Below are 14,096 nucleotides of genomic sequence, written 5' to 3'. Positions count from 1 at the left end.
CCTGGAAAAAGGGAGATTTTGTTTTGTAGAAAATACAGGATTGAATTTGACCAAAAATTAGCTAAGTGACTATTTGAGGGAATTCCATGGAGGGTTTCACTCCATGATCTCCATTGAGTTCTCTCATGTGATTTTGTGCTACACATTTGCTTTCTTCTTCTAAGTCTTTAACATATTTCAAATTTGCAGTCCCAGCATTGATCCCTTTGGAATTTAACTAGTCACAGTTTGCCAACCTGAAAAAGAACCACTTATCCCCACTGGCTGCTTCCTGCCCATGAGCTAATTCTTTATCCATGCCAATATATAACTTCTAACACTGGGGGCTCTTATTTTACAATTCAACCTTTTGTGAGTTACATTGTTGAACACTTTCTGTAAATCTAATGTCGCTATTTAATTTGTGATCTCAGTAGTTTGTAGGTTGAAAGAGCGTTAAATCAAATTGAAGCTTCTGTGATGAGGGAACTAATAGCCAGAAAGACTGATCACAACCTGGGTTTATTTATTTTAAAATGGTAACATACACGGGTTATATTGAAAAATAAATTATGCAAGATTTAGTCAGTGAGTCTAGAATATTTAAAAGTTGAGGATTCTGTCTCAGGAGCAAGGGGACTGCGCGGTCTGGGAGGGAGTGGGAACCTGTCTCCAGGAGCCGGGTTTCCAGCCGGAACTGTTTAGTGGACGGGCCGGGCCGGGAAGTAATGGCGCTGGAGGTTCGCAGGCGGCTCTTTAAAATCCTCATGCGCTTCGGCGCCATCATCCTGACCCGCTTCCCGTTCTGGAACTGCTTCAGCATGTTGATGCTGTTCGCGGAGCGGGCCGACCAGCGCAGGTGAGTGTGAGTGTGAGTAGGAGGGGGGCGAGGGGCCTGAGGACAAAGCCGCGGGAGCCCCTGAGGCTAAAATAAACAGCGGCTTGTCCATCACCCGGTCCCGTTTCATTAAGACTCTTCACCGGGAGGTCACACTTGTTTTAAAGCGCGCTAGAAGAGGTGTACCTGTGGTCCAAGTCCCATCGGAGGCTGGCCCTCCGGGTGCAGTGCTGCACTGTCGCAGATGCCGTTTGACTGAGGGCCCCATCCGCTGGAAAGCATTTCGTGGCACTATTTTGTCCGTCAACATCCCCAAAGCGCTATCTGGTCGTTATCACTTCGTTGGATATTTATAAAGTTTGTGTGCATTATTTGCCCTGTTTCCTGCTTTACAACAGTGCCTATACCTCCCAAGTACTTCATTGCCTCTAAAACACTTTCAGACAGCCAGTGGAGTAGCACGGCGCCATATAAATGGACGTTTTATTTCGCTTTGAAGAAATAAACCACTGGAGGCAAAAGCGTAATATTATGGATGCTGAAAATTGCTCAGCAGCAGGACTAAAGTAACGCCTAAGCTTGATGGCCCTTTGTCAGAAATTGCTTGGGGAGCATGGCATTCTCTGTTTCAAACAACACCAAGGAACAGGAAGTTTCTGCAAAAGTTGAGTTTGTTTGTTTGTTTGTTTGTTTGTTTGTTTGTTCAACAACCTCCATTCAACCTAAAAGATTTTTCAAAAAAATTGCCATCAGTTTGCTTCAAAATATTTTACTATCATGGCAACTGGAAGCTATGAAGATCTGTGTTCATATATAATGTTGCTTGCTGCTAAATTGTTTTGGATAACACAGCTGTGAAAGGCCTGGCAATGTTTGTGTCAAGGGGCTTGATAAATGCAGGATCTTGCTGAAAAAAATTAATACTCATTTGAAAGTATGTGTATGTTAACTAAAATGACCAGAATGTTGTTGCTAGTTTACAATGAATTAGTTAACTTGAGTGGAGAGATAGAAAGGGTGAAAATGTCCTTTGTGGGGGGGAAAGATTAACTGAGGTTCCTGCTTTTCTTTTGTCTTTTATTGGTTTTTGCTAGAAGGTTTCTTTATGCTAATGCTTTCTGACAATAGATACCATTTATTATCTACTAACACCCTATTATAGTAGTCTTGTGTGAAGAATTATTACTTGTGTAAGGAATTATTACTTTTGTGATTGGACCTGTCAGTATTTATGGAATTGTAGCTCCTCATGACTCAGACCAATTGTGAAAGAAATCGAAATTATGAAAGAAGTCAAAATTATGAAAGTCTGCAAAATAGATATTCTAGTTATGAAAAATTGAGATTTATTGGGAAGCTACCATATTTCTTAATGGGCAATGGATAAGGTTAGCAAGCTGAAAGATATTAATTTAATATTGTTCTTGACATTTTGCAATATAATTTTCTAAACATTGGCCGCAGCTTAAATTATTGAATGTAAAATGCCTCTTCATTTTTGTTTAGGTCAACTATTCGTAGCTTGTGCAGCAGCTGCACAAGAATAGCAAATTCCATTGGGGGAGAGCTTGTCTCAATCCTCAGAAGAACAAGACTGAGATAATACTTTCTCATTACACTGAGTTAGAAATAGATTGCTTACAACTGGCTTCCAGGAGCACAGAAATTTTGATATCATCTACTTAATATGGAGAAGCTGGCTGCTAGGTTCTGACATTAAGATTATTTTGCCTCATTCCTGGCCATCATCTGAGATTGGTTTGCATTGCACTTTCAAGGTTAATAAATGAGGTTTATTATTCCTTTGCTACCTAAGGTCTCCAAGAGTTGTAGTTTTTAACAAGTATACTTAGTACTAGTTTGATATTTGCCAGAATAAATTTCAATCTATAAATGTGTTTTTCCAAGGATGTTCAAGTAATTGATTTTTAAAAAAATTCCTGCAAAGGATTTCAAGAATTACGTTGTAATCAACTAATCTGTGTATACGTTTACTGGTTTTCCACTGAAAGTGATAGCCTTGTGCCATCTCTTTAGGAAGCCGGATATTCCAGTGCCATACCTCTATTTTGATATGGGTGCCGCAGTGATTTGTGCCAGTTTCATGTCTTTTGGAGTGAAGAGGAGGTGGTTTGCTTTGGGGGCTGCCCTCCAATTGGCTGTTAGTACATATGCGTCATACATTGGAGAACAAGTCCATTATGGGGACTGGCTGAAGGTAAGAGAAACAAAATAGTTGATGTTCTGTGGGATCTAGTTAAATGTAAAATCCTGCTCCAAGTACAGTCAGTTCTGATATAACATGTTAGTTCTGATCCTTTGCAATCCCGTGTTATAAGAAAATTGCATAATAGCAGCGCCACTTAAACTAATGGTCTGGGAACACATTATACCACATATTGATAAGAAACGCTGACATTCTACAAATAATGGTCTATATTCTTCAACCGCATTCTAGCCAATTCGAGTTGAAGAAACTCGCGTTATAGCAGAACCAACTGTACGTTTTGGCTTTTGCACGACTTTATAGTGGCTGGTCCTTAGCAGTTTTTACATTCTAATTTAATCCTGACACCTATCTTAATGTGTGAATAATGATCTGTAGTTTATAGCTGTAAAGTTTCATTTTGCTCCTTAACTCTTTATTCGCAAGATGATTCAAGGCTGTAATTTGTGGGACTGTTCAGACTAGGGGCTACTTACATTAACTTAGCACAACACTAGGATTGTATCCTTATTGTAACCCTTGCCCAAGGTGGTTTTGGTGTTCACAGACCTGGGTAACAGGAATATATTATATGCCAAAGTGTGCATTTGCCTTAAAAGTACATTTAGCTGCTATATCATTATTGTACAGAGCAGTGCAATTCTGAACTCGGTGATAATCTATCCACTCAAAGTGATACACTTTTGTGAAACAATTTGTTTGAATCAGAATGCGGTTTACATTGAAATTATTTTAATTTCAAATTTTATGCGTGAGCAAGGAGCGGATTCTGTTTTGGTGCATATAAGGCAAATAGACAAGGTCTTTGCCCTGGGGTGGGGGCGTCCAGAACCAGAGGGACAAGGTTTAGGGTGAGAGGGGAAAAATTTGAAAGTGACCTAAGGGGAAATTTTTTTTTCAAGCAAGGGGTGGTGTGTATGGAATGAGCTGCCAGAGGTAGTGGTGGAAACTGGTATAATTAAAACATTTAAAAGGCATCTGAATGGATATATGAATAGGAAGGGTTTAGAGGGATATGGGCCAAGTGCTCGCAAATGGGACTAGATTAAATTAGGATATCTGGTCAGCATGGATGAATTGGACTGAAGAGTCTGTTTCTGTGCTATATATCTCTATGACTCTATTAATGGCGTTTATTTGTGTTTTAAAAGATCTTGAAGTTGATTTTTTGTTCTTGTCAATAGGCTTGTGATTTTATGATACTTGTACAAATGTTTCTGTATTTTATTCTCCTTTTCCTTTCATAACCACCCGACTCTTGCATCTTGAACTATAGTGGAGAGTTAGTGACTGTGGGATCTCTATACTCCTCAAGGGATTCACTTGATCTTAACTGTCTATACCTGACATATACCCCCTTTTTATTTCTTGACCAGAGCCTCAATATGTTTAGTCATCCACTGTTCTCTTTCTTATTCCAGCCTTGCCCTTCATTCTAACAGGAACATACTGTCTCTGAACTTTGTTATCTCACCTTTGTAAACATTCCACCTTACAGTCATCTCTTTACCTGTGAGCAACCTACTCTGATCAACTTTTAAAAGTTCCTGTCTAATACCCTGCTTAGAACTTAAACTTTTTATACTCGGACTATCCTTTTCCATAACTATTTTAAAACTAATGGAATTATGGTCACTTGTCCCAAAGTGCTCTGCCACTAACACCTCAGTCACTTGCGCTGTCTTATTTCCCAAGAGAAGGTAGAGTTTTCCTCCCTCACCAGTAGGTATATCTACATATTGATAAAGAAAGATCGTTTTCATGAACACTAATTCTTCCCCATCAAGCCTTTAATACTATGGCAGGATCCAGACTATGTTTGGAAAGTTAAAATCACCCACTATTACAGCCCTGTTATTCTGACCGATATCTGAGACATCCCTATTTATTTACTCCTCAGTTTCCGAGTGACTGTCCGAGAGCCTATCCCCTCAAGGTGATCATTCCCTTATTTCTCAGTTCCACCCACGTAGCTTCACCGGATGATCTCTCAGGAATATCCCCTCTCAGTGGAGACTGTTATGTTTTCCCTACTCAGAAATGCCAATTCCCCCTTCACTCTTGCCTCCCTTTCTGTCCTTCCTATAGCATCTATACCCTGGAAGGTTGAGGTGCCAGTCCTGTCACTCCCTCAACCATAGTTCTGAAATAGCTGTGATATCCCAGTTCCATGTTCCCATCTATCCCCTGAGTTCATCTGCCTTACTTGTCACGCCTCTTGTATTGAAATAAATAAATACATTTTAATTCTTCTAGTTTTTGCCTTGTTCTCTGCTGTATTCTTGCCTTTCTTAACTATTTAACCTGCTCCCATTAACTTACCTCAAAATTCTCTCTCTTTCACTACTGCTTAGAATTCTGCCCCCAACCATTCTAGTGTAAGGCTACCTGAGTAACAATAGCAAGCATTAACAGGTGATATCCCAAACATTCAAGAGTTTCGGGAGCAGAGCTGAATATGGTGGCCATCACCAAGGAGAAGGTGCTAGTAAAACTGAACATCCTGAAGGTGGATGGATCACCTGGACCAGATGGATTACACCCCAGAGTTCTAAAGAAGATAGCTGAAAAGATAGTGGAGACATTAGTAATTCCTGAAAGATCACTACTAGAGTCAGGAAAGGTCCCAGAAGACTAGAAAATCGTTAACGTGACACATGTGTTTAAAAAGGGAGTAAGGGAAAAGGCAGAAAATTACAGGCTGATTTGCCTAACCTCGGTTGTGGGTAAGATTTGAGTCCATTGTGAAGGATGAGACTTCTGAATACTTGTAAGTGTTTGATAAACTAGGGCAAAGTCAGCATGGTTTCATCTAGGGTGGGGGGGTGGGGGACGGGTGTCGTGCCAGACAAATCTGCCAGTAGAATTCTTTTTAGGAAGTAACGAGCAGGTTAGACCAAGTAGGGCCATGGATGTTATCCACGTGGACTGCAGTAATGCCTTTGACAAGGTGTGGCACAGGAGGCTCCTGAATAAGATAAGGACCCATGGTGTTAGAGGCAAGGTATTAGCATGGATAGAAGCGTGGCAATCTGGCAGAAAGCAGAGAGTGGGGATAAAGGGTCTTTCTCAACTGCTGCAACCGCTCCAAGATGTCCTTCACCCTGGCCCCAAGGAGACAACGCACCATCCTGAAGTTTTGCACACAGTTACAGAATCATCTGCCTATGCCCCTGATTGGAGAGTCCCCTATCACAATTGCGCATTTGAGTCTTCCTAAGTCACCTGACTGTACCTGTAGTCTGACCACTTCTCTGAAGCTACTATCCATCACACTCTGTGCCTCCTGTATGCTCCTCAGTGACTCTAACTGGCTCTGCAGCCAGTCCAAATGGTCTGATTTGACGAGCATCCAAACCCATACGTCGTCTCTGGGGCAGTCGACTGTTCCCTGATTTCTCTCCTATGACAGCATACCACTCCAGTGACTGCCATCTTTGTCCTTTCAACAGTTTGCAAATGTAAACTTGCCTCAAATCCCAGCATTTGCATGTTCTTGCTACTCGTGCTTGGTGCTGGGAGAACTTAATGCCTATCTTTTATGTTATAAGGCCTGCAAGAAACAGGTCTAAATACAATCTTTTAAAGTCTCTTCTTCCCTTACCTACAGTTTTAGATTTTTAAATCCATCACTTAACTCGTGGAATTTAAAACTTGCTGATCAGGATCGTAAAAGAAAAAGCCTCCTCCTGAGATCCACTGTCAGACAGCAATTCTTGGCATTCGCTCAGACCCCCCGGCTCTAATCTCTGCCTCCTGACTTCGGCCTTTGAAGAGATGACAGTTCCAGGATCCGTCCTGCCCCATCGTGATACTACCCCTTCCACAGCTAAAGACATTCCTTCTCAGAAACATTTTTGAGGTCTCTCAGGGCAGCTCCCTCCTAACAATATAACACTGTTTTCCAACAGCTGGATCTGCCTACTGATAATACAGGATTTATCAAGGGACTGGTATTGGGATATCTTGAGCATAATCATTCTTAAGCAATCGTATATTACAGGCAATGTTAGTTTTTGACAGCTCTCCCAATTTTGGAAGACACCCCAGGTATTAGTAAAGAGGACTTTACAGGGTCCACAGAGCTGTGTTTGCCACTAATGCTCTTGGCACTGAGTTGGTGACAGTTTGTCCTCCTGGATTTGTTCCTTTTATACTATTTGTGAGCCCATTTGGCTTTTTAACCTGTTCTGACGTTCAGTACGATCACCATTGATTTGCCAGTATTTCAAGTTTTACATTCCAAATACCTCAATAACTCACTCCTGATGTCCTTGTCCAGCAAGAATCTAGCGATGTCCATCTTAAAGATACTCAATAATCCTGTCTTCACTGCCTTCTGAGGCAGAGAGTTCCTAAGTCACAAGATACTCTGAGAAAAGAAATCCTCCTCATCTTTGACCTAAAATGGCAGCCCTTAATTTTAAAACAAGGTCCCCTAGTTCTGGATTCACCTACAAGAGGAAGCATAATTTTTGTGTCCACCTTGTCAAGAAGACCATTGAGGATATTCAATCAAGTCGCCCATCATTCTTTTCAGCTACAGTGAAAACAATCTCAGTCTGTCCACCTTTTCCCATGAGTGAACTTGCTTACTTGAGAATTTGTAGCATTTCTTTATACCTAAAATTAACTAAAATGGCCATTTCAGGGGGCTAGTCAGAGTCAACCACATCTTGATGGGTCTGGAGTCACATGTAGACTTACCAGATAAGGCCAACAGATTTCCTTCCTTGAAGGGTGTTCGTGAATCAGATGGGTTTTTAATTGGTAATTATCATTCTAAGCTGTACTGCAACAGTTGGACACAGGGTGCAGCTAATTCTGGAGCACACATTTCCAGCACTGGCTGGAATGTTGATCAGCCACAGCTTTACAGTATCCAGTGTCATTAGCCTTTTCTTTTATGTAATGTGGAGTAAGTTGAGTCAATTGAAATTTGGGTATCTGTGATGCTGAAGGCTTTGGGAAAGGCCTAGATGGATCATCTACTCGACATCTGGCTGAAGATGAATGCACATTTTTGCACCATGTGCTGGCTTTCCTTTCTGTACTCTTATTTAAATCGGTGTTTATCTCCCAGGTTTTCTGATGATCATCACTAGTTACATGCCTGCCATTAGACTAGCTTTTAATTAAGTTTTTTAAAATTAGGAATTCATCTGCCATGGGGGGATTCAAAGTCACATCCTCAACATTATTCTGCAGCTCTGGATTTACCAGCCCAATGACATGACAACTACTCTGCTGTCTCTCACACTACTCAAATAAGCAATGAAATATGGTTCAGTGTATGTTCCTGAGTCTAAATCGATTGTGTTTTCTAGCAAACTAACTGGCAGGTGGAATTTTCAGCTCCCAATTTATGAAATTATCACAGAGGTGTGAATTAAATCAGGAAATGAGACTTTCTTGACACTGACTCAGTTGCCTCGTTCCAGTGTATTTTGATAGAGGTTCTTTCGATGCAAATGGTTTTGTTTATTCTCTCTTGGTCTCTTTTTGACTTGTTTCACCCTGTGGCCAGGTAATCACAGCAGTCATTTTAGGTCAGTATTTGTCCTTTTTGTTTTTTTTAAAAACAATTCTAGCTCCTGAAAGTGCTTAAATATAACATTCAGATGATGGCAGTTAAAATTGTTAGTTCATGTCTACTATTGTCATACAATAACCATTTGGGTTAGTGAAGGAGAGAAGAGGCTTATGGCAAGGCTGAAGTGCATTGCAAGATAGACATAAACTTGTTCAATTGCCATGTACATTATATACATTCTGTTAATCTTCTGATGAAACAGGTAAAATCAAGTATAGATTTCAGCAGCCAATAGTGATAACCCAATCACCACACTTGTGTGTGCAAAAGTGGAGGGTTCAGAGGCTGCTTACCAGCAATGAAGTATTTCAGGATAATTGGACTTCGTAACCAAATAATAATTGAAGTTTACTTTTTATATAATAGTGCAAAGATAACACCTTGACTTTATTTGCATCATCTGAATTTGACAAAAATTGTTGCTGTAACTATTCTGTTTCTGTCATCCAATAAACCAGGCATGTTTCACTCTAAAGTAAGATGTTAGTGGGAGGGTGAATTTCAGCTACATTTGCTTATACAAGTTGCCACATTTTAAAAAATTATTTTGGAAGAATATGTTTGAATGGCAGCTGATTTGCATCATCTGGATAGTGATCAAATTTTGATTTGAAAATATATTTTTGAGCTTGTGCAGCATTTTACTATTTGATCACACAAATGATGACAAAGTAAAACGATTTATGGATCAGTTAAGTAGTAAAACTATATAAAATAAGCATTTTGAATGTTGCAGGTGAGAATGTATTCCAGAACTATAGCTGTTATTGGAGGATTTTTGATTTTAGCAAGTGGTGCTGGTGAAGTTTACAGGCAGAAGCCACGTACCAGGTCGTTGCAGTCTACTGGACAGGTGTTTCTTGGCATCAACCTTATTTGTGTGGTGAGTAATCATCCTGACACAACCTTTAAAGGTTAATTATAAAGTTAAACATGTTTCTGTATGCATTCTCAAACTGTAATGAAATTTCATTAGTAACTAGTTTCTGTGTATTTCAGTATTGTATCTTATGCTGTTGGTTAGGATCCATTGACCACCAGAGTTGCACAGTAGGAGGTTACGTCTTTGAACTTGGCATGTCCATTTCGGAGTGAGAACCCTTTTTTTTTTTGAGTACAAATTTGGAGCCAGTGCTAATTGTTTATAATGTTGTTCTGTACAATTTTTTTCTTAATCCCAAAAATCTTATCAGTAGTGCAGCCTGGCATTTGTGGTGGTTACTGGGGCTAAGTTATCAATTTCTATGACAATGTTTTAAGTTACAACCATTGCACATCTTGAGTATTAGGTGGCAAGTTTAAGTTTGTGCCGTTTCCACAATGTCTTTTAAAAGTTGTGGGATTCTAATTGTTTGGTATTTAATCTACAGGCCTACTCCCTGCAGCACAGTAAGGAGGACCGTCTGGCCTATCTGAACCACATCATAGGAGGTGAAATTACACTCCAGTTGTTGTTTGTACTATATGCTGTACTGGCCTTGTCTTTCCTCTCTGGCTATTGTGTACGGACTGCAGCCCAGATACTGTCTGTTCTTATGCCTCTTGTAATTCTCTTTATCGATGGCAATGTGGGCTATTGGCATCATTCCCGCCGGATTGAATTCTGGAATCAAATGAAGCTTCTTGGGCAGAATGTGGGCATTTTTGGCGCTGCTATAATTTTGGCAACAGATTGTTAATACTTTTAAACGTGGGGTTCTTTAATGCATGGCACAAATGAAGCAACTGCCTTGTACTGCTATTTATTTGACTTTTTTAAATGTATAGGTTCTTAAATATATTTTCACAATAGATCATTTTCTTGGACAGTTCTGTAGAAAACAAAACTTGTGTATGAACAATTGTTTGGATGCTAGTGAATCTCTGAGGGCCGACTTGGTGGATGTATGCTTCTATGGCAGTGCTCACTTTCTAGGACCATATGCAGAGAAATCGAGAGCTGCTTTTGGCAGGTCAGCTTTCATGCCAGGATTATATGTTTGGAAACGTAGCCCACTGTCTGTTTTATTAATCTCCTTTTTTCATTTAATTCCAATTTGAATAAATTATTAGATCTATGTGCTGCATCATGAATGATATAAAAGACCCAGAATTTGTTAAAGTGTGATGTTCTATGAGTGATGAAATTTGTTGTGTATTCATTTATTCTCCTAGCAAAATAATTTTGAAAGGTTTCTCTCAGCACCAGTAAATTGACTTCTTTCCAGCTTTAAAATTCCCAACAATTTTTCCTATTTCTTTCCCATCATGTCTCAGTTATTCATGCTGGCAAGCTACACTGGAAATGTGCAACTGAGGTGCCAGATGATCTAGCTGGCAACTTCAAGAGACTACTTTTGTGTAAGGTCAGTGGGTTTCCTACAGAGCCAGCAGGACATTTTGAGATCATTGTTCTTTTGTATGACAAGTTTTATTTTCCACCACAAGGCCACTGGTATCCCCAGCTGCACAGTTTAACAAGGCATCCATCAGGTTCTTCAGATCTGAAGTAGCTTAAGTAGAATTGAAACTCTATCTGATCCAGAAGGATTTCTCTTTTAAAATGGCCCATTTTAGTTTTGTAGCTGTGTGGGCAGATCAATGGTGAAGCTACCAGAAAATCAGCTGATCAGCTTTGCAGTGCAGGTCCATACTCCTCTTCACAGCAATATCAATTTTGGTTTTTCGATGTGGCGCATGGCTAATGTTCCATTTTTTTTTTTGCCGTTGCTAATCTTTTAGTTAATTTGTATGACTTTTCACTCTCATCTCAGATTTGAGTCCTTTAGGTTTTACAGCATCTGTTTCCTTTGACAAATAATAAAACAGTTCCCTGTGAAGGAAGATCAGTTTATATTTTAAAAATCTAAAACTGCATATCCTAATCTAAAAAGTCTCTTAAGAGGCTGCAACCATGAAATCCATTGTCTCCACTTTTTTTTTCAGTGAAGCAGTAATGGGAAAAGCTTTGATATGATCGAAAAGTATTCCTCCCGAAGTATGACAAATCATTGGGAACATTCATTAGTTTTCAGACTAACTGTAAGCTCTCTTTATTTTCCCTTTAGCATCCCTAGTTTCCCACCAAGCAAATCATTGTAGAGATTGTATAGCTCTTCAAAAACATTTAGTGGCCAAACAGATTCAAATTAGAATTAAAACAGTAGTGCCTTAGTGATAAAGGAGAGGATATTTTGTGTTCAGCTATATTACCATTAGGAATTTCACAATTATGAAAATGAGTTGCAGTAGTGCTATGGATTTTATGTCATAGTTTGTTCCTGTTAATCTTTGAGTTTTTTTTTTGTTAGTTAAAATTCTTTTTTCCATTGCAGTTATATTTAGCATTGTTTTTTTTTTCTTTCTTCCTACTTGCAGATAAGTAGTAATGGAATTTATTATTTAACAAATGAAATTTAACACAAAAACAGCTGAAGGCCTTCTGTCCATTGTTCCATTTTAGTTTTTCATCTTTATAATCTGTTTGCAGTTGAGGAGGAGATCAAGCTATTCAAGTCCTTTTTCTTTGTTAGCTGTGCAAGAATAGTGGGATTGTTCAAAGGCAAAAACCAAAAGCAAGATATTTCACAAGAAAAAATGTTGAAGTGACTTAGAGTGCTTGTGCAATGTTATGGTACTTATCACACCTGTCAGTGGTAGCAACTGGGTAATTTGCTTGGAAAGTAGGGACTATATTGTACGTATTAAGACTACTAAGGCTTGTAGCTCATGTTTCTAAAATGTATGAAGTTTTAATATTTCAAGATTTAAAATCTTGGTGCTTTTTGAAATTTAGGTATATAAAACATAATTTATCCTTCTCTAGATTATTATGACCTGTTTCCATGACTAGCATGTTTATATTAAGGGAGGGATATGAATCTGGAAGAAAAGGATGCAGTTCACTTCCTGCTATCTGTTTTGTTTGATCTGAATTGTATAAGACTACACTTCTGTTTAATGCAGCAGGGGCCAGTGCTTTAAATGCAATGATATTGTATATTTAAAGGGTTTAGACTAATACCTGATCAGAATTCATCTAGAAACTATTAATAATGAATTACTATGCTACTCCTGTTTGAAATGTTTTGATCTGAAAATGTGTTGCTGGAAAAGCGCAGCAGGTCAGGCAGCATTCAAGTGCTGCATCAGGAGCCATTCCTGAAGAAGGGCTCATGCCCGAAACGTTGATTCTCCTGCTCCTTGGATGCAGCCTGACCTGCTGCACTTTTCCAGCAACACATTTTCAGCTCTGATCTCCAGCATCTGCAGTCCTCACTTTCTCCCTGAAATTTTTTGAACTATATTTTACAATGTAAGTGAGTCTTGCAAATGGTAGGTTGTGGGAAAGAAATACCATCTGTACTTGCTGCATTGGACTGCAGTATGCTTTTTCTCTGCTATTATAAAAGTCAAAAGATGAAATGAAATCACAAGCAGTACATGTCAACCACAAAGTGTCCAGAGTAACATGGTACTAATTTGTTAACTAACTTGGATCTTGATGGCTGAGGTAGAAAATGGAGCAACTTATTAAATGGTAGTATTTTGGATTAAGACAAAGTGTCAAAGCAAGAAATTGAGAGGCTTAATTTCATGAGTATCCATTGTGTATTTGACTTGAGTACCTTATGCTAACTTTGAATGCAAAAAGTGCAAAATATTTAAGTTTCTTTCAGCACTAATTTTTACACTCTTGTGAATAATTAAATGGCCCCTGGGTAACTGTTGAAGTGAAACTATCTGAAGTGAACTTGAACGTTTCTGTTTAAAGCTCTTTAAATATTCACTGACCAATCACAAGCATATGTCATAATAGTTTTTGAGAAATGATTGATTTTCAACTTAATATTATTCAGGAAGACCCAGATTGTCAACCAACTGTCACATGAACTAAATAGAATAAATATTATTAAACCTGGGCCTTAAATTGTTTAAATGCAGCTTTCTTCCTTTAAATTGAAATGGAGTCACTTTATGTAGTGATTGAATATCAATTCAAATTCATAGTTTACAGTGTAGTGCAGCATTCTTTCAAAAATGGGAGTACAGTTGTAGATTTGGGAGTTTTTTAACATTTAATTCTGTGCTATTTGACACGCACACATTCTCTCTCTTACTTGTGTAATTTATATATATTTACGCTCTTTTTAAACAAAGTTGGTTTGAAATAGAAAATGTTAATGACTGGTATCGCTAATGTCTTAATTTAGGTAAATGGCTATTGGACCACCCTTCAGTATGAAATCATTTTATTAAATTGAAAGGATATTAGTTGAAATATGTTCTTCTCGTTCACATTTCCTTTGTGAAGATCAGACATTTTGCACATGTTTTAAGATGTGTTTCTTTGATTAATAATGCTCCACATATGAGTAAACAGAAGTAAAGTAACAGGGTAGAATGCATGCCTCAAACAGGCAGAAAAGCTTAATTTTTAATTGAAAGCAATTCTGAGTAGAGAATACCTCATGCAGGAA

General features: G+C 38.7%; 2 protein-coding genes across 6 annotated transcripts in view; one reads left to right on the top strand and one right to left on the bottom strand.

Moving 5' to 3' along the window:
• The first annotated feature begins 342 nt into the window (after positions 1–342).
• The window catches only part of tmem101 (transmembrane protein 101), an 86,725-nt gene continuing 72,971 nt past the window's right edge, over positions 343–14,096 (top strand). Inside the window, exons 1-5 of one of the 4 annotated variants that reach the window (XM_043675090.1) lie at positions 374–838; positions 2,855–3,035; positions 9,374–9,520; positions 10,008–10,068; positions 10,894–11,184. In XM_043675090.1, the coding sequence (XP_043531025.1) occupies positions 708–838; positions 2,855–3,035; positions 9,374–9,520; positions 10,008–10,068; positions 10,894–11,129 (756 nt within the window). In that variant the 5' untranslated portion in view covers positions 374–707 and the 3' untranslated portion in view covers positions 11,130–11,184. Of the gene's footprint in view, positions 839–2,854; positions 3,036–9,373; positions 9,521–10,007; positions 11,185–14,096 lie in introns of those variants that run through there. The other 3 variants (XM_043675091.1, XM_043675092.1, XM_043675089.1) reach the window with 3 other exon arrangements.
• nags (N-acetylglutamate synthase) overlaps positions 11,324–14,096 on the bottom strand; it is a 59,656-nt gene continuing 56,883 nt past the window's right edge. Inside the window, exon 8 of one of the 2 annotated variants that reach the window (XM_043675088.1) lies at positions 11,324–11,424. In XM_043675088.1, the coding sequence (XP_043531023.1) occupies positions 11,409–11,424 (16 nt within the window). In that variant the 3' untranslated portion in view covers positions 11,324–11,408. Of the gene's footprint in view, positions 11,450–14,096 lie in introns of both variants that reach the window. The other variant, XM_043675085.1, reaches the window with a different exon arrangement.

The sequence above is a fragment of the Chiloscyllium plagiosum genome, chromosome 33 (genome assembly GCF_004010195.1).
Source record: "Chiloscyllium plagiosum isolate BGI_BamShark_2017 chromosome 33, ASM401019v2, whole genome shotgun sequence".
Lineage (NCBI taxonomy): Eukaryota > Metazoa > Chordata > Chondrichthyes > Orectolobiformes > Hemiscylliidae > Chiloscyllium > Chiloscyllium plagiosum.
This window is presented reverse-complemented; position numbering and strand designations above follow the sequence as displayed.